At 50.9% G+C, this 18,733-nt stretch overlaps 2 protein-coding genes across 6 annotated transcripts in view; one reads left to right on the top strand and one right to left on the bottom strand.

Annotated features, from left to right (window-relative positions):
- The first annotated feature begins 4,322 nt into the window (after positions 1 to 4,322).
- LOC115346083 (C-C motif chemokine 3-like) lies at positions 4,323 to 6,273 on the top strand. The gene is made up of 3 exons (XM_030025741.2): positions 4,323 to 4,814; positions 5,477 to 5,582; positions 5,921 to 6,273. The coding sequence occupies exons 1-3, from the start codon at positions 4,748 to 4,750 to the stop codon at positions 6,009 to 6,011; spliced, it is 264 nt and encodes an 87-aa protein (XP_029881601.1). The 5' UTR covers positions 4,323 to 4,747; the 3' UTR covers positions 6,012 to 6,273.
- A 2,371-nt stretch (positions 6,274 to 8,644) lies between these two features.
- The window catches only part of RANBP10 (RAN binding protein 10), an 88,009-nt gene continuing 77,920 nt past the window's right edge, over positions 8,645 to 18,733 (bottom strand). For all 5 annotated transcript variants that reach the window (XM_030024640.1, XM_030024641.1, XM_041125762.1 and 2 more), the window contains 2 exons: positions 18,536 to 18,647; positions 8,645 to 16,347 (listed from right to left, as the gene is read on the bottom strand). In XM_030024640.1, the coding sequence (XP_029880500.1) occupies positions 16,217 to 16,347; positions 18,536 to 18,647 (243 nt within the window). In that variant the 3' untranslated portion in view covers positions 8,645 to 16,216. The remainder of the gene's footprint in view (positions 16,348 to 18,535; positions 18,648 to 18,733) is intronic.

The following is an 18,733-nucleotide window of genomic DNA, read 5'->3' as shown; positions in this document are numbered from 1 at the left end:
CTGTGGGGCACCAGCCCCATGGCATCCAGCGTGGTAGGGCAGGGGCCAAGGACTTGGGCCATCCTTTGGAGCTGCAATCTCCAACCAGCACAGTCCTCTGTGGCTGCTGTTGCCTGGGGACAGGGACAGGACCACGGCTGTGATGCCACTGCCAGGGCTGTGATGCCATCATGTGCATCAGAAACCCCTGGCAGAGGGTCCTGCACAGCTGTCAGGAAAGGGCAAGCTGAAGCACCTCCTGGTGCACCCCAGAGATCTCCACCTGCCTCTTGGTACCCATGAGACCTCTGGTTCCCAGACCTACAGGGAACAGACTCGCCCCACAGACACTCCACCTCTGCTCTCCTCCAAACAGGGTCCGTGGGACTGGAGAATGGCCATGGCATGGACGCTTGGGACCTCAGGGCAGCCTTTATACTTGTATTGGTTTTCTTGGCTTTAGTCTTCTCCAGCCCCTTCAAAACTGCCATGCCTGGGGTGCTCCCAGCAGCCTCCTGGGCCATCCCCACCAGCAGCACAGCCTCTCCTCCAGGTGTGGAGCTCCAGGGCCTTCCCCAGATTTGCCTGGTTAGGCAAATGCAAAAAGACAAGCAGCATCTGTGTGGAGAGAAGAACTGGTTCTCTTCTGCTTTAATTTCTTTTTCTTTCCATGCATTTGCATTGCCATCAACTTTATCTCTTGCTGAGTAATTGCCTGCTGCTTAGACACCTAACCTTAGCACAACCAATTATTAATTGAACAGGCATATAGGTTACTGTTATTGGCTTTGTGTGGCAAGATTTTGGTAGGGGGGGGGGGGGGGGGGTGTTACAGGGGTGGCTTCTGTAAGAAGCTGCTGGAAGCTTCCCCTGTGTTCGAGAGAGAGCCAATACCAGCCGGCTCTAAGACAGACCCGCCGCCAGCCAAGGCCGAGCCAATCAGCGATAGTGGTAACGCCTCTGTGATAACATTTTTAAGAAGGAAAAAAAGTTGGGACAGACGGAAACAGCAGCTGGAGACAGGAGTGAGAACATGTAAGAGAAACAACCCTGCAGACACCAAGGTCAGTGAAGAAGGAGGGGGAGGATGTGCTCCAGGCGCCGGAGCAGAGATTCCCCTGCAGCCCGTGGTGAAGACCATGGTGAGGCAGGCTGTCCCCCTGCAGCCCATGGAGGTCCACGGTGGAGCAGATATCCACCTGCAGCCCGTGGAGGACCCCACGCCGGAGCAGGTGGCTTCCCGAAGGAGGCTGTGACGCCGTGGGAAGCCCACACTGGAGCAGGCTCCTGGCAGGACCTGCGGATCTGTAGAGAGAGGAGCCCATGGAGCAGGTTTTCTGGCAGGACTTGTGACCCCGTGGGGGACCCACGCTGGAGCAGTGTGCTCCTGAAGGACTGCACACCGTGGAAAGGACCCATGTTGGAGCAGTTCGTGAAGAACTGCAGCCTGTGGGAAGGACCCACGTTGGAGAAGTTCGTGGAGGACTGTCTCCCATGGGTGGGACCCCACGCTGGAGCAGGGGAAGAGTGTGATGAGTCCTCCCCCTGAGGAGGATGAAGCGACAGAAAATAACGGGTGATGAACTGACCATAAACCCCATCCCCGTCCCCCTGTGCCGCTGGGGGGGGGCTTGGTAGAGAATCCGGGAGTGAAGTTGTGCCCGGGAAGAAGGGAGGGGTGGAGGGAAGGTGTTCTGAGATTTGATTTTATTTCTCATTACCCTACTCTGGTTGATTTGTAATAAATTGAGTTAATTTTCCCCAAGCTGAGTCTGTTTTGCCCGTGACGGTAAGTGGTGAGTGATCTCTCCTGTCCTTATCTCAACCCACAAGCTCTTTGTTATATTTTCTCTCCCCTGTCCAGCTGAGGAGGGGGAGTGATAGAACAGCTTTGGTGGGCACCTGGCGTCCAGCCAGGGTTAACCCATCACAAGCCATTAGCCCTCTACATATAGATTTGAACAACGTTTTAAGTACCTTTCCAAACCATCTGCCAATGTCTGGTGTCCAACCCCACCTGTCAAAAGGGTTTGTTTGTTTGTTTTTTCATTTTATGAAAAAAACTTTAGGTGGCTTTGGATTGTCATTACATCTGTTTCTATTCTTTTGTCTTCGTCTACACAGAAACAGCCACTGGTGTTTATGAGAGCACAAACCCTTCCTTTGGCCTCTAACAGCTCATCTAATGCTAATTGGTTTTGTACCACCATTTGAGATCTAGATTTCACCTCTGTTTGTAAGGTCTTTTTGTTATCTACCATAGCATTTGTAATACTACTTCCCTTGACACACTTGCTGTCATTGCCTTTTCCAATTCTATTATTCCTAGCTATGGCAGAAGGCTCTGGTGAACTTATGAAATTTGGTTATTGCTATAGTTTCATCTTTGCCTTGCTGGCTGTGGCTAATGGTGATGAAGACTTCCTCCAGACAGGGTTTTGGTGGCATCAGTGCCAGAGAGCAGCATCCCCAGTGTGCGAGTGCCTTGTGTTCTTCCATTTTCTTTGGCATTTATTATATGCAGAGGATTCACATATCCTGTTAAACTATTATGATTACCCACTCAAAAAAACCCCATTGTATGAGTCAGAAAATATTTCCCATCTCTACTTTTTTTTTTGTCTGTGCCTACCCATTTTAGTTTCTAAAGTAGGGTTTTCCCTCAGTCAGATAGTTTGTATTCAATTATAAATTATAGTGAAGTTGCAGTTGGTCTGGACATCAATAAAATCATGTGCGCAGCCCGTCCCTTCTCTTCTCTCTACACAGACGCTGTTTATCTTTGCATTTGCCTAACCAGGCAAATCTGGGGAAGGCCCTGGAGCTCCACACCTGGAGGAGAGGCTGTGCTGCCGGTGGGGATGGCCCAGGAGGCTGCTGGGAGCACCCCAGGCATGGCAGTTTTGAAGGGGCTGGAGAAGACTAAAGCCAAGCCCAAAGGTCCTCTGCTGGGGCAGGGACACAGAGGAAAGCCTGGTCCTCCAGAGACCCTCTTGGGTCCTCTCCTGGCCTTCAAATACCCCAAATACTTCAAATACACGCACTGATTTGCTTTATGAAGAGCAGATAGTGGAGGCATCTACTAACACTTCTGATGGGACTGGGAACAGGATTAATTAGTTAAGGGAAAGGAGGAGTGACTGTGTGCCTCAGACAAGCCTGAAAAGGGAGCTCAGAGTTTGGCACGGCAGGAGATGTCAGCTGGAAAAAGCCATTAGCTCAGTTCTCCCTTAATTACAGCCTTTCGCTTTTAACCGATGTCTAGGAGGTGGTGTGACCCTGGTGGCTTGTTGGGCTCAAGGGTCTGTACATTGAGGACATGGCAGGAGTTGCAAAAGGGAAGGTGGGAGAGCCGGGGGGATGCAGATACTGTAGAAGGGGGCTCAGGGGCTGCATATTGGGTATTTTCTTCTCGCAGAGCCCTTTCCTGGGGAAAGAAGCATTAGAAACCAGCAGTGCCATGCCCAGCTCTCCACATAGCCACCCTGCCGCTGTGCCAGGCCACCAGACATGATGGCTAGCAGACCACAGCTTCCAAACCAGATTCATCAGCACATTTGGTTTGTTTCCTTCTCCTTTCTTCTTCCAGAGAAGTGGTGCAAACATGAGATAATCTTCAAGGAAGTCCATTTCCACCTTTTGTCTCCTCTGAGAAGCCCCTTGCCTCATCCCCAAGCCACAACCAGATCCCCTCCCGTGCTCCCACTCACCATCATCCCACTTGGCTTCCCACTGGGTCATCACCCCCTCCTTGCATGCAGACTGCAGCTGCATCTCGCCTTCCTGAGGAGCAGATCTCTGCATGGAAGCTGGGCTGATGTCCACCAGTGCTCCACGGTGCTGCCAGTGGGGTCTGTGCCACCCACCCCTCCTGCCCCCGGGGTCCTCTCTGGGGTCTGGGATGCCTCTCTCGGGGTTGTGGTAGGGTTTGTCCCATCTTCCTGCAGAAATGACCTGCCTGTGCACTGATGACCACAAAGCTCCATCCCTCTGACCCTCATTTCGATGCCATCAGAGGTGTGGGAGGCAGAGGCAATGCTTGGGCTCAGACTTGGGATCAGACCCAGACTTTCCTCAGCCACCCTGCTGCTGTTGCCCCATTTCTTCCCCTTATATAAAGTCTCCTGAACCCACTAAAAGCATCTCTGCCACCCCCTGCTCTGGGGTCCCTCCTAGTTTGGTCCAGTGTGGCTTTTTCTGCCTGACATCCCATCCCATGCCATCCCGTCCTGAGTGCTTCACTGCCTAAGCCAATGCTTTTGCTATGGCCGGGGGGATGGGGAGGCTGGTTTGGAGGGGACTTATTAGTCACTTGCCTTTGATGAATCAGCAAACCCGTCAATGACCTGCTCCTGCTCAGAGATTTTGTTTGGGTTGTCTGTCCTGTTAGAAATAAGCAGGCAAGCATTAGACTTGATGTCTTGCCTTCACAGAAAGTTTCTTCTAATCTGGTTTCGTGGGTAAAGTTCAGTTCCCCCAAAGCCTCCTGGAAGCCCCTTGCAGCCTTGTGGCTTTTCCACAGAAAGCAGAAGTGGCTGCCCCGCTCCTCAACCTCTTCTACCCGCTGCTGGATGTGCTCCCAAAATAAACGACAGAAATCCCGTTTTCCCTGGGAAGAGACTTCTGAGAACACATTAGAATTTTTTAGAAAAGCGGTTAAAGTGGATGACATGCAGAGGATAAATTACGGTGCAGTGAGAGCCAAAGCCACAGACACCGGGCAGGGTGGCACGAAGCAGGACGGAAGAAGAGCCCTCACGCAGCCACCATGCTTGCTGCAAGGACAGTCCTGCTGCTCGTGCTGCTCCTCACCTTCTCCCTGCACTGTGCTGCAGGTAAGGCACCTCATGGGTCACCGCTGCAGGTCAGGGCTCGGGGTCCCCACTGGGGATGTCCCGTTGGGGTCGTTGGGCAAGAAACCCCAGCAGGGAGCAGGGACAGTGCTGCTGGCAGGAGGAGCAACCCCCTGGTCGGGGCAGGGCGGCACATCCCGGGGTGCAGGGAAGGACGGAGAGGGTGCTGGGTGGCCTCAGCAAAGCCAGCCCTGGGGACATGCTCCAGGAGCTTGGAGGAGATGCTGGCAGCCGTTCCCCAGGTCTCAGCTGGATGAGCAAGTGCTTGGAGGGGGGGGAGCATGTGCAGCTGTTTGGAGCCTCCCAAAACACCTTGCAAGTTGTGCTCCTGCCTTGAAAACCCCCAAAACCTCGTCCCCAGACCAAACACCCCAACCTCACTGTGCACTTTGGCAGCTGCAGGAATGTGGACTGTGGGGTGCCAGGTCCCACGCCGTTCCCCTCCCTACTGCTGACCACATTTCCCAGTCCTGTGCTTGCTGCCATGAAGGAAAATGAATCCCTGCCATGGGATGCTGTGGGAGCTGCTGAGAAGCTCCACCGCCTCCATCCTGTGTTCGACATCCTGCGGTGTCATTGTCTGGCGATGCAATTAGTTGCAAAATGCGGCCAAGGGCGTTCACGTCTCTCCCTTCCCTTCACAGCCTACAACATGCCCACCGAATGCTGCTTCAAGCATGCACAGAAACCCATCCGACACATACAGAATTTCTATGAGACGCCCAGCGACTGTTCCTTGCCTGCAGTTGTGTGAGTACCCCTGGGGTTTGCCTCCCACCTCCAGCACGGCGTCACGGTTGGGTCCCAGCTGGGAGCACGTGCCTGGCGGGGGGAGCTATGGTAGGAAAGTAGCTCCGTGGGGTGGGCAGAGGGGAAAAAAAATTAGGTTTTGGTGCTTTCTGCTAATGCCAGTGGTCTGGGAAGACTCAGACATACACCGTCAGCCTGAGGAGGGCACGGGCTGCTGGAGATGGCTCCAAGCCTTCATCCAGGATGAGGCTGCACACAGGGAGGGGAGAAGTTGTGCGTGGGAAGGGAATGGCTTGTGGTTCATGTTTTCACTCTCTTTCCTCACTTTCTCACTGCAGGATAGTAGCTGCCAGCGGTGCCGAGGTCTGCGCTGACCCCAAGAAGCCCTGGGTGAAGAGAGCCATGAAAAAGCTTCGAAGGAAAAAATGAAATCCTCCTTCTGCCGTCCACCATCTGACCCGCCTGTCCAGTCCTCCCATCTCTGGAGGGAGCAGACGGCGCTCACGGCACATATCCAAAGGGTCCCAAGGCGGTGGGCACTGTCACTGCAGGTGGAGCCAGCCCGTACCCTGGCAGGACCAGGTGTCACAGCAGCATGGACCAGCCAGCCACCAAGTCCCTCCCGTTGTCACTGCCCTACCGGTATGTGCCCAGTGGAGCAAATATTTATAATAAAGACTCATTGCCACAAGTTGCTCTTTGAATTTTTCCTGATTCTTCAGCCCAAGGAGCAGATCCTACAAGCCCAGGGCATTGTGTGACCAAAAAACTCCTTTGCCACGGGCATGTATTTCTCCAGGCTTGGAGCAAACTATGCCTGGTTATGGCGTGCTTCACTGGGAATGTGATAGTCGGGCCAGATCCTGACCCATAGGTCAAGGACCCATAGGGGACATTACCCTTGCCCATAGGTAAGGCTATATGTCCTTACAGCATGCTCTCAGCCCCACGGGCTTTGCAGGTGCTCCAAAATGATGGTGGTTGGGAGTGGAGGGTTCAGGGAGAAGATACTGATCTGCCAAGCCCTTAATACCTTGTCAGCTTCCAAATATCCTGATGGTCACTGCAAAATAAGTAAGGGAGATGAAAAACAATGTCCACATTGCAAGGAGGGGGAGGACACAACCCCTTCAGCTGGGCAGGAGAAGAGATGTCCTGGCTGCTGACCTTCTGCAGGGCCAGGCAGGGCTGGGAGCAGCACAGGACCCTGCTGTTAACACCAGGCTGCTGGTCCATCATTTCGTGTGAGAGGTGCAAAGCCAGGAAAACCTCAGGAAGGTGAAGCCAAGAGTTGCAGTTAAGTGCCATGGACTGATCCTCAGCATAAAGCTTCATCAGTGTTTCATGCCCATGATTAGAAACCAGGGCAGGGCTGTATTTTCTAGGATATTGAATGGAGGCAGGGGACAGGAAAAAACATCCCAAATGACATTTTTGCCCACAAATCATTAAGCACCATGGGATGAAGCAGTGGTGGAAAGGAAAGCTGAAGCAGAATCAGATTTTGGGAGACACGTCTCATGGATTGTGCTTGGCTGTTTATGGACACAAAGCTTCAGGGTTACACCTTCACAGCACATAACACTGAGGGCTACAATGGCCACGTTGTCTTCTGAAAGAAAAAATGGGTGTGCAAGTAGCTGTGCAAGGTGGTAAGCTTGTGTATAGACACCCCCAGTCTGTATTTCATAAACTCTTTAAACACTTTACTTATGAAACTGAGCAGCCTTCCCCAATCGCTCAAACCTGAGGGTTACAAAGATTATTTCCCCCATTATTTTTTTTTTAAACACCACTGAAAATCACAATTATGTAGGTCCAAACCCAGATTATTACAGGTGGACAACACGATGCTCAAGGGGAAAAAGCAATTCTTGCCATAGCACACAGCTAATCTGGAAATTTTTGACCTGCAGAAAGAGTGGTGAACAAGATGTGAAAGGTGTTACAAGATACCATTGCCAACAAGAGGTGAGGAAGGCCAGCAGATCATCTAGGAATATTATGGGGATGACATATCGCACCCTCTGTGACAAAGGTGGTGATGGAAATGTGGGAGAAACACCATCTGCCCATATTACAGAGCAGGCCCTGATGAAAAAAAAATCATTATTATGATTTTACTAGTCTCTATCCCTTCGTTAACAAAGTAAAACGACACTCCACTGGGCACACTGACGTTATTCCCGAGGATTTTACCACCCTGACAGCCTGTTTTGGGCAACAGGGAATGGAGTTGCGGTGATGTTCAGGACTCATCCAGACCCCAGGGACCTCCTGCTCGGGGACCACTCACGTGAGCTGATGAGTGAGATGCTGCCGGGTAGGAATGTGACCGATTACGTGGGATCAGGACCCAAGATGCAGGAGGTGGTCCACAACAAAAGGGCACCAATTAATAATTTCCAGGGTCTGCCCTAGGGGTTTGGCCATAAGCAGGTGCTGGACATGCTCCTTGTCCACTATTTCTGGCAGAGCTTAGCAACTGTGGGAGAAGCAATTCTGTAGAAAGTTTTGAAGAACAGCCATCACGTGCTTTCTGCTATGCCAAGAAAATCTTACAGCAGAAATATATATAGGTGCTAGCAGCTGCTGCATCATGAACTGCCCCATAAATACCCATTATAGAAGCTGGGTAGGGCCTACCTGAAAGTCTTAGTGGTAATTGCTTGTTTCTCTCCAATAATTGTACGTGAGGCAGCAATGCCCGAGCCAAGAGCCTGCCCTGACCCATGTAATGACAGGGACACGCTCCTGCTGGTGTCTGCTTGCCCCTGGGTGGGAAATACCCATCCTGGAGCCTGCTCACTCTTGTTGGGCAGAGCCCAGCTCCTTCCACTGAGTGCTCGGTCCCAGGGCTGATGCCTCCCGAGCTGTGGGGCATCACTGCGCTAACCACCCCGCCGTCCTGCCTGACGGCTGCCCGCAGGCAGGCAGCCCTGCTCCGGCAGGGCCGAACCCCATCCCGTGTCAGAGGGGACACAAGGTGCCGCCGGCGCCAGCTCCGCCGCTCGCCTTCCCCAGCGAGCAGAGACTGACAAAGCACACGGCTCCACGTTAGCTCTTGCACATGGATGTGTATTTTAATAAAAATAATTCTGTCAATATACAGCAGAACGTCGATTTCTTTACCATATTTCCAGTATATTTTCATAGGCTTTTTCTCAGTTAAAATCCCCCCCTCCCCTTTTTGAAGTTTTCATGCGAAGCGTCAGATAACTTAATTCACAAATACTAAGCTTAGACTGAACCAATGTGCACAATTTGTGTAAATGTCCATCGTTTGTGTAATGTCCATTTAGCCAATGTTGTACCAAAGAGGAGGAAACCCCCCCTCCAAAGGTGATGAGAAGTCTGGAGTGGCAGAGGGAGATCTGCTCTGTCGCAGCCCAGTGGTGGCCATTCCTCCAGGGCTGGTTGGAAACCTGCAAAGACCTCGCACCCCATGCTCCAGCTGAGCGTTTCATACCTGAGTTTTGAGCAACCAGCAGAAGAGAGTTAACTGCATGGTGGGCAGGTCCTGGGGCTTGCACCGCCAAAGAGGTTGTGTGCAAGAGCTTCAGGTGCCAGCAGCCTCCTCCTGCCTTCCCTGGCTGGAGAGCCGTGAAGAGCATGCACAGGTAGGACCGAGAGAGACAATCCCAATCAAATGCCTGTGCAGAGTCCTTGGTCTGGAAGAGTCACCATACTTGTATTTTTAAAATTTTCTTTAAAATCCTGATTATCCCCAGAGTCGCTGCTGCTTCTCCTTTCTCCAAGTTTGAGCCTGTGAGAAGCCCAGCCTGCAAAAAATCCCCTGTGCTCCCTCCCAGAGGAAGGATGCAGCTAAAGCCCTCCCGAGCAAAGGGGTCAGAGCACATGCCTGGACCCAAGTGGAGTGACCAGAGAAAAGGCGTCTGCCTGGCCAGAGAAAGTTCAACAAGGAGCAGAGGCCTGCATGGCCTCCAGGAATGTTTCTGTGGCAATGTGAGTGAAAATCCCACACGGGACTCGGCTTCCTGCGAGCAGGAGAGAGTTAAGCCTCCCTCTTGGAAATAAAACAGCTGGCAGGACGTGGGCTCCTCCAGCCCAGATGAACCCTCGGCTTGCTGGGCACTGCAGGCTCAGAGCTCTGGCGTGGGACGCAGGGAGAGGGACAGACGTGCCACGTTCACTCATCCATCACCTGCCACCTCTTGTTGCAGGGAAGGATGGTGGAGAGGAGCTAGGCCTCCAGGCTCTCAACAGCTCCCCTTTCCTCCCCAAATTTGCTGTAGCTCCCCCAACACTCACCCCACCAACACTTCCTCCAGCTCTCTGACCTACGCAGCAGACGGGACATGGCTCACAGCCAGTTTTTGGCTCTGAGTAAGAGCTGCTGGACTGCAGTTCCCTCCATCGGTCATTCTTCTGGGGCAGAAGGGTGCCAGCAGCACATAGCACATGTGCCGTGTTGTCTGCCCCCCCCCCCCCACTTTTGCAGAAACACTTTGGGACAGAGATGTACAGCTCCAGTCCCAACACCAGCTCTCTACAAGTAACCTCCGGATACGCCACTCAGGCTGCTCTAACATGGGCAAGGTTTGAAGGAAGTCACTCCTTCTGCAAAGACAACTCCCAGGTGGACCTGGATCACCTTTTCAAGGAACGTGTTCCTTCTCTCATGCTGCGATCAGCTCCACGGGGCCTCCCTGCGCCCAGGACCTCTCTGCCTGCCACTCTGTGGGGCAAGTGAAGTCTGCACACTGCTTCTTCATGGAAAGAACATCCCCATACTGTGTTGTGCACCATGCAGCTTCGTGGCATTTACACGCTGCTATATAGCCTGGCTACCACGGTTCACCACCTCAATCAACCCCACGACGCCAGAAGGAACTCTGAAACTTGCATCTAAGCAACACGTGCTACGTGAGTATTAAGAAAGACAGGTACCAAAGCACAGCAGCATCACAGCAATCCAACAAGGTTTGCTTTGCTGGAGAAGGAGACGGTTCACCATCCCTGATGCCTAAGGAGGAAAATGTTAAATTCAATCCCCAGAGCTAGTTACACCAGCTCTGGTTGTTCCAGTTGTTCAAGGGAGCCTCAAGAACAAAGCTATTTAAAGAATGGTAAAGATGCCTTAATAAGACTATGAGAAAAATAAGGACACAGCTTGAGGACAGGTTGAGATGTCACTGTAAAAAACCAGACAGAATAAGGAAGCAGATGGGAAAATTCTAGGTGTATGCAACCATGAGGTACTATACTGAAGGGGCCCATTCTCCACACCAGTAACAGCTGCATCTCCTGGTGTCCACATCAGGTTGGCAGCAGCACAGTGAGCACCACCAGGATGTTGGAAATAAAACCAGGCTATAGCACTGATAACCACACAGATTCCACGTGTCCCAAAGCAATGAGCTAGTTCTGGTACACATGGGGGGCTGGAGGGGAGGGAGAGCAGCCACTGGACAACCTCCCCGCAACAGCTGGATGCCGCGTACCCAGTGCTTCACTTTGGAGGTCCCTCTCTATTCTGCTAGCCACACGCAAAGGCTCAATTTCTAACCAGACTCCAAAAGAAGGGCAGAAGTGCTACAGCCAGCCCAGCTGCAGGCTGATGGGATCCTGTACAGTGACAAAAAGGGATCGTCGCATGCATATCTACCCCTTTAGGCCAATGCAGCAGAAGCAAGCCCAGGAAAAGCAGCTGGAGTTGCCATGTCTAGGCTCGACAAACATGTTGTTGGCTGACGCACAGAGCTGACCCTGGTCTCAAAGCAGCTCCTGCAGCACCAACCACTGCAGATACCACTTCTGGTAGTCACACAGGTGGGAGAATACTGGGATTGTGGGAGGCAAAGGAGCAAAAAGGGAGATCTGGCAGCAGTAAGAAGTTTTCCCAAAACAAGCTGGCCCTGAGAGCACTTCTAAGGATGCACGGGAAAGAGACTGTTGTCCTCCCTGCTCACAGGAGAGATGACTGAGAGCTCACTCAACCCTGTACATCTTGAATCAGCTTTTGTTAAACACCTGCTAGGATAGGATCACAGAGGAATCAAGAGGAATCATCTCCAACAAGATGGTTCCAAGAGGAACAATAGGAACCAAAACGAACAAGATTTGGCTCCCCGGGTACAGGAGAGATGTCCACAAACTGGAATGCACTCAGCAGCGGCCACTAAGATGGTCAGAGGCTGGAGTACAAGGTGTATGAGATGGATACACCTCCCAGAAACACTTACCCCAGCAACTCCAATGCCTCCGACTCTCAAATCAATCCTTCGTCTTGACTCACTCTGAAGTTCTCCCATGTTACTGTTGATGTGACTGCTCTCACTCACTGCTTGTGGGGACAGCATAAACCCTTGTCCGTGGGGAGAAAAGCCTGGTGATATAATTCAGCTCCATGAAGCTCTCCCCACAGAACCCCTGAAGGATGCTTTAACCAAGGCTCCAGGTCTGGAGTTCCCAAAATGTTGTTTTCAAACACTTAACAGGCAGGGCATTAGGCTCAAAACCAAAGCCCGTGATGTGCAGGGTTGCAGTTTACCACCCTTGAAAACAGGTTTTCACCAGGTCCCTGGGAAATGTTATCCTTCTGAGAGGCCCTTGCTGCAATGCTGAGTTTGAGGAAGGCAGGTGGAGTGGCTGGTATCCAGAGTACATAGCTGGAGTGTGCTTGCCACTCTGTAGATTACAACTCTTTGGTGGTGACTCTGGACTGATCAGTGGAGAGCTGAGACCCTCCGAGTGTGCAGACATGGCAGAGCTGGAAGAGGTTTAGTTGTTACAGCTGCAGCATTTCACGTGTCTGGGGAAGGATGCCACAGCTAGAAAGCCTCTCTTGGGGCTGCATGGCGAGAAATGTTGCCTGTGAGCAGTGTTTGGGTGTGGTTTGGAAAACCTTCTTCTAGGATCTGAAGTCAGCCCAGCAGAGAGCAACCTACGTGTCAACCTCATGTGATGGAAGCTGTATATCCAATGCCATCAGCATTATAACACAGGGACATAGCTGAGACCTTGTCACCCTCACCAAGAAATGGGAAGCCAGCAGTTTCTACTACAGACTACACAATCATTTGCATGGCTTTACTGAAGGAATCTTGGGAGAATTGACACTGTGAGGGACTGCCCAGATGAAGCAGAGTCTCAGCTGGGGTGTTCTTAGTTCATCTGTTTCTGAGCAAAGCATGAGGCACTTAGAATAACAAATCCCAAATCACTTTTATAAAAGTAATTTTTAAACTGCACGTAGCCACTGGTGGTGTACAACCACACTCAAAAGTTAAAGACCTCAATTCAGTTTAGTTCTGTTCACTTTTTAAAAAGACTGCAACAATTCAAACCAAGTCTCAGCTGACATGAACCATCAAGGAGCAGCCAAGGACACTCAAACACCAAGAGGCTTTGAAAAATTACCTGGGAAAACCAAGTCAGAAATCTCATCTAGCAATCCGTGGTAGGTTGAAGCGTACACCTATGCCCCACTACACACCGCAAACACACTCACCTTCCCCACACTGAGTCATGGCCAGGTTAGTCAGCACTGAGGACCACAAGCAGAAACCCCTAGTGAAACTGCAAGAACACTTGAAATAAAAAAAAAACCAAGTAACAGGTATGGGACAGATACGTCACAGCAGAAAAGCCTTTGCACTCCTCAAAAAACAGAATCAGGACACCAGGTACAAGAGCTGGCAAGAAGCTGGAAGCAGCGATGGGTGTCAGTTACAGCTGAGGCCAGTTAGGAACTAGAACAAGTGGAAAGAGAAAAACAACTCAAGCTAGTACTATTGCTTTGAGTGCAAGAAGTGGAGAGCATCACTGCTGTCTAGTCTACAGGTATCTACTGCCACTATGTGATGCACATCGTCAGTGCCAGAGAGTGACTCACAATTAATCATCAAGAGTGTGGCCTCTCAGCACTAACAATGTACAGAACAGCAAGGTGGTTTCTACCACAGGTCTCTCTCCATGAGAAGCCAGAGAGACCATACCATCACACATTTCTTGGCACTAGAATAACCAGGTATCTAGGAGCATCGTGTGGGCTTTTTTATAGTGAAAGGGAAACCAAAACAAAAAAAATGCTCTAGGATAGTCAGCACAGCTTTGCTGAGACTCCAAGTTGGGCATTAATATGACACATGACAAAGAGACTTGGCTTAAAAGAACCACAAAGAGAAGGAACAAAAAAAACCTCAGAAACAGATAAAGATGGTGTTGCTACAAAGAAGAGAGAGAGGTCTGACTGCAGTCAGACAGCAGCAAGCTAAATGGCGACCAACAGCAGAGAAAGTTGCCAAATGTGAAAGGCAAAGCCAGGTACTAGGGTATTTCCAACCTAAGGACCCACAATCAGTGCATCAGTGTGCCATAAGCCTGGGGCTAAGAAACAGAGAGCCTGCAGAAGAATCTCTCACCAGGCCAAGTTCACATGCTGCCTCAGGTTCAGCAACAGCACCGGGGCACGATGGGTTAGGCTGGGCAGCCTGGCAGGTCTGGCATCAAGAGGCTTCAGAAAGGAAGCCTGCCCACCGAGTTAAAGTGTCTCTGGAATTGCAGTGAGGTAAGGACTGCAGCCTGAGGTAATATCCATTGCTAGGACAACAAGCAGAGTTCCCTCTGCTTTTTTCAACTATACGAGTTGATCTAATAAAAATATCTCCTCCATCTCTAAACCTCGTGTTGCCTGTTTTCTTAGGCCACCACGGCTCTAGCACTGCCTCTACACATTGTGTACCTTCACCAAAAGGTAGCGATAGGTGTTCCCAACCACCTCCAACACCATCTGTGCACTCACTGCCACAGTCGTCTTCTGCAGTCCGGGGGACACATGCCCACCTACTCTGCCCTGATTTCAGACCTCATGTTCCAGCTGCAAATCAAGCCTGCAAATGCAGAAAATCCTTAAGGCTCTGGGCTACTGCACAGAGGTCACACACCATCTTCCTTTCTTCAGTGGCACACAAGCTCTCTTGCTGCCTGAAGCCCTGGCACAGGCTAACCTCCATTTTAAGGGCAAACTTCAATACAATCTGTTCTTCTTTCACTGACTCTTCAAAAAAAAAAATTATTCATGAACAGCAGTAAAATACATGTTGGGTCTGAGCTCCCCTGGGCCCTCCTCAGAGCTACTGACCTAAAATTCATGTGGTGCAGAATTACAATTCCTCCCATGCAGCCAGACTGAACCTGAAGTCGCCCAACGGTACACCAGAGGATGCAAAGCATGCGGTCCTGCTACACTGCCTCACCAGTTAGGAGTACACACTCAGAAACACTTACAGGCAGATAGTTTGAATGCCAAAAGCTGAGCAGCACTTGAGTCCCTGGGCCTGATACACATTGTAGCAGGGACACATTAGTCCATCTTACTTGGAGGTTACTCACCCACAGATCCTTGCTGGTCACTTTTGGGCCTGAAACTAAAATAATTTTCTTACTAATCCTTAAAGAAACATTGCTGCTCCCTTCTGACTGGCTCAGACCTTACAAAGCTAGTACTGACCCTAACCTGCAACTTGATCTTGGCATGTGCCACCTGCAAGGGTGAGCACAGTTCACACTAGTGTTCTCAAGACACTTCCAAAATTTAGAAGTGCTCATTTAGATCAGTGTTACCTGGAGGGGGTCAGTAAATGTTACTATTTTTGAGTCTTAGTGACAGAGCCCTCTTATATGGAGAAAAAGGGGCATTTGTGATTTAACACAAAAACTGACAGCCCAACCGGGCAGCACCCACAGATATTTCTTGCAGGCTAACATCACCTGCTTCTACCAATACAGTGGTAGATGACTTCATATTTGTCAGTCCTGTCCCTCTAGCTGCTGTGAGAGCTGGATTTACCTATTTCTCAGGGCTGCTAGATGCTTCTACAGTGCAGCCACTAACATAGGCAATGTCAAGTCTTCTACTCTTCGCACTCACAAAGACAAGCATTTGAGAGCCTTGTACTCTGAAGAGAGGCATGCACCATGAAGGACCAAGCTCCTCTAACTCCCATCATTAGTGCGTGACAGGACCTACCTCACCAGGTCTCCTGCAGGGTTGTATGATGTGCATGGCTGGGACCGAGTCTGTGGGCAATAAATACATCAATGACTTTGTGGAGGTGGAAGAGACCTTTTTAATAAACAGGATTCAAATAAAATAAAAAAAAAATCCCTCTGAACTGCCACTGCAAGAAGAGTTCAGATAACTAGCACAGAAGATGATGCTGTATGTGCATGATGGAGGGAGAAGGGAAGAAAAGAACAAGCTGTCACCAACTTGATGAGCTTCCTCAGTAAATCAGCATAAACCAGCTCAGCAAAACTCTCCAGATAAAATATTGGTGGATCCATGAGAAACAACTCAAATCAAAATAAAGAGAAATCCCTACATCGGAAGGCGCTACATTAGAATAACCAGTGAAATACTGTGTGCTGCTGGAGCCGCAGCAATGGCAGGGAGACAGGTAAGATCTGCCAGTCGTTCCTGGGGTCAGGAATAGCCACACAGTGAGGGACTCACTCGATCCTTTCACAGGCGCTGTGTGTGTGTGTGTGCTAGAGGAGGTGTTGGTGGCAAGAAGGTCAGGCTATCGAACGAGGTGGTGGTGTAGAGTGGCAGCAACGGAGGGTGAAGGGCAGCACTCAACGATGTCAACTCCATCTTGCTCTGGTGGCTAGTGCAAATAGTCGTCTACTCTGGCAAAGGAGCAGGAGCCCAAGCCCACGCGAGCCATGAGCCGCAAACACTCCGAGGCCTGGCCCAGGGCAAGCATCAGCGGGGGCTGCTTTGGCAGGTTCTGAGATTCTGTGGGGGCAAAAAAAGAAATCTGTTTAGAAGAGGCATCCTGGCTGCGTGCCAGCTCACCTGCACTTGGGTCCCTCTCAGTCCCACCTGGGCGCCAAGCCCAGCATCCCTGGCAGAAGGCGCTGGCTCTGGAAGGAAGCTACTCCTGAGTACTGCTGGCTCTGCACCGCTGCTCCTCCGCACACCTCACCACCCACGACACATCCCATGTGGGGCCACAGCTCAACAGGGCCTTTGAGAAAGTGCTGCTGTGGTGGCCAGAGCAAGAAAAAGGCAGTGGAGCTCCTGCTGCCTCAGTGTCTGCCAGAAAACCCTCAAAGAATGAGAAATCAAAGCACGGAAGAATAAGAAAAGGCAGGAGAAATCGGCACCAAGTGAAAGGTAACCTCTCCATCTCTCCCACTTGTGCAAGTCTACACAGCAGTCCAAGCCCTAGACAAACTCGCTCACTGGTCACTGCTCCTTTTCAACTTCATGTTTGCTATGTATGCAAGAGGGAATCCTCAGCTGAGCTAGACGAGGTGCCTTGCGACCTGTGTGACGAAGCATGTCCAGACACCGGCTTTTGCATCTCCCTGGTAACATCCCTCAGCAACTTGTCCATGCTCCTCACACACTGGACAAAAAATAGCTAGAACTGAGTCACCTGGCTGGACACCTGCCCATGCTGACTGCCAAGGGAAGGGACTCTCCTTCCCAAACCATGTAATTTCTGTTCCTTTACTCAGACAGAACAGGAGCCTTCACGGGTTTGTCCATCAAGCTGTTCCTTCCCCCAGAAGATAATCTCTAAATCTCCTTCTGGCACACTCAACGTGAGGTGCACAGAGCCACTAGGAAATACATCTGGGCACAGTGAGCTAGACTGTGCACACAAGTCAAGCATGAGTTTCCCAGACAAAGCAGCTGTCCAGCGGACAGTGTTTGGCCGGCTGTGGATGGACTGAGCTAAGCCAGGAGTGTCCTGTGAAGTTACCTGAGCATGGTCTGGTGACAGGATCAAGGACCCTGCCTAGAATGAATCAATCCCTTTCTTGCAGACTGCTGGCAGGCCATAACCTCATTATCACTATACCCATTTCTCCACCATGGGATTTTCTGTAGCTGAAGATGCCAGGAGGGTCAGCAATGACATGGCAACTCATTGACTGCAAGCACAAGACTTCCATCAGGGAAAGCTACTGCATATACTACACCAGGTTCAAGACAGAAGGGTAAATGACAACAAGCTGTTGGGCCAAGGAACGTGCTTGTCTAAGGAAAATGGAAGAGCAGGCATAAACATTCAGCTCTGAGGAAACAGAGGAGGGCAAGAGACTGCTCATACCTGGATCCAACCATGATCCATCCTGCTGACACAAATAGCAAAGCTCATCAGAAAAAGGGGAGATGTCTTGCTAGCTGAAGAAAAACAACCTATAACCAGATCTCTGCACAGAGCAGGGTCCTCTCAGCACGGTTAAGACCAGAAGGGAAAGAGCAACAGGGCTGGACCATTCGCACAGCCCTGATTCTAACAGTGGACCGCAGGCAGCCAGGCTCTCTGGGCTCTAGCAGGCATAGCACACGATGGGAACATGCAGAGGCAGTGCTCGAAGGGAAGAAAAACCCTGCCTGCATTTAACTCTGCATGTTCAGCATGAGCTCAAAGGTAACTGGAATTACGGCTCCCCTCTGTTTTAAAGCCAACATTGTGGAAACCTGCTTCACTTACGAGCTGCTGCATCAGAGGAACCACATTCCGTACCAGAAAGTAGGATGATGTCAGGACAAAACTCTGCCAACCCAAACAGCATGGAAAAGAGCCCTGGTAATGCCACCAAAATGAGTCAGGTGGGTTCAGAGCAAGAAGGAAGAGAGGCAGGAAATATATCAAAGAGATCTTGGCTTCTTCAGTAAGCAAGGGAGGAAAATCCTAAGGAGCATCCTTGGAAGCAGCGTTGAGGAAGACCCAAGGAAGGGAGCCAAAAGAAGATTAGATCAGGAGGATCCGTTCTCTGCAGGCTTCCCTCCCACCTCCCTTCCTGCATCACTGCCCTGTCAATCCCCAGCAACAGAAAGAGAGGAAAAAGCTAAACACAAGTTATTTCTGAACTTTTCCTAACACTCACAGGCTTGCCTGCCACAGGACAGCCCTTGAGCGCAGGGACGTCCAGTGGGTAGCGCTCACGTAGGAACCAGGCCTTACCCAATATAGCACTATTAAGAGCAGCACACACAGGTTCCCTCTGGATCGGGTCCAGCTGTTGACCAACGGGGCAGTTCCAAGGGTCTGAGTAAGCTAACAAGCTAAATGCATCCTGTGTGAGAGAACAGAAAGGCACAGTAAGGTCATGCATGGCTACAAACACACAGGAAAACCGCCAAGTCCATCAGCCGGGGCACC

This window comes from Aquila chrysaetos, chromosome 9, assembly GCF_900496995.4.
Source record: "Aquila chrysaetos chrysaetos chromosome 9, bAquChr1.4, whole genome shotgun sequence".
In the NCBI taxonomy this organism is placed as follows: Eukaryota; Metazoa; Chordata; class Aves; order Accipitriformes; family Accipitridae; genus Aquila; species Aquila chrysaetos.
Note: the sequence above shows the minus strand (reverse complement) of the source record. Positions and strands in the feature narration are given on the sequence as shown.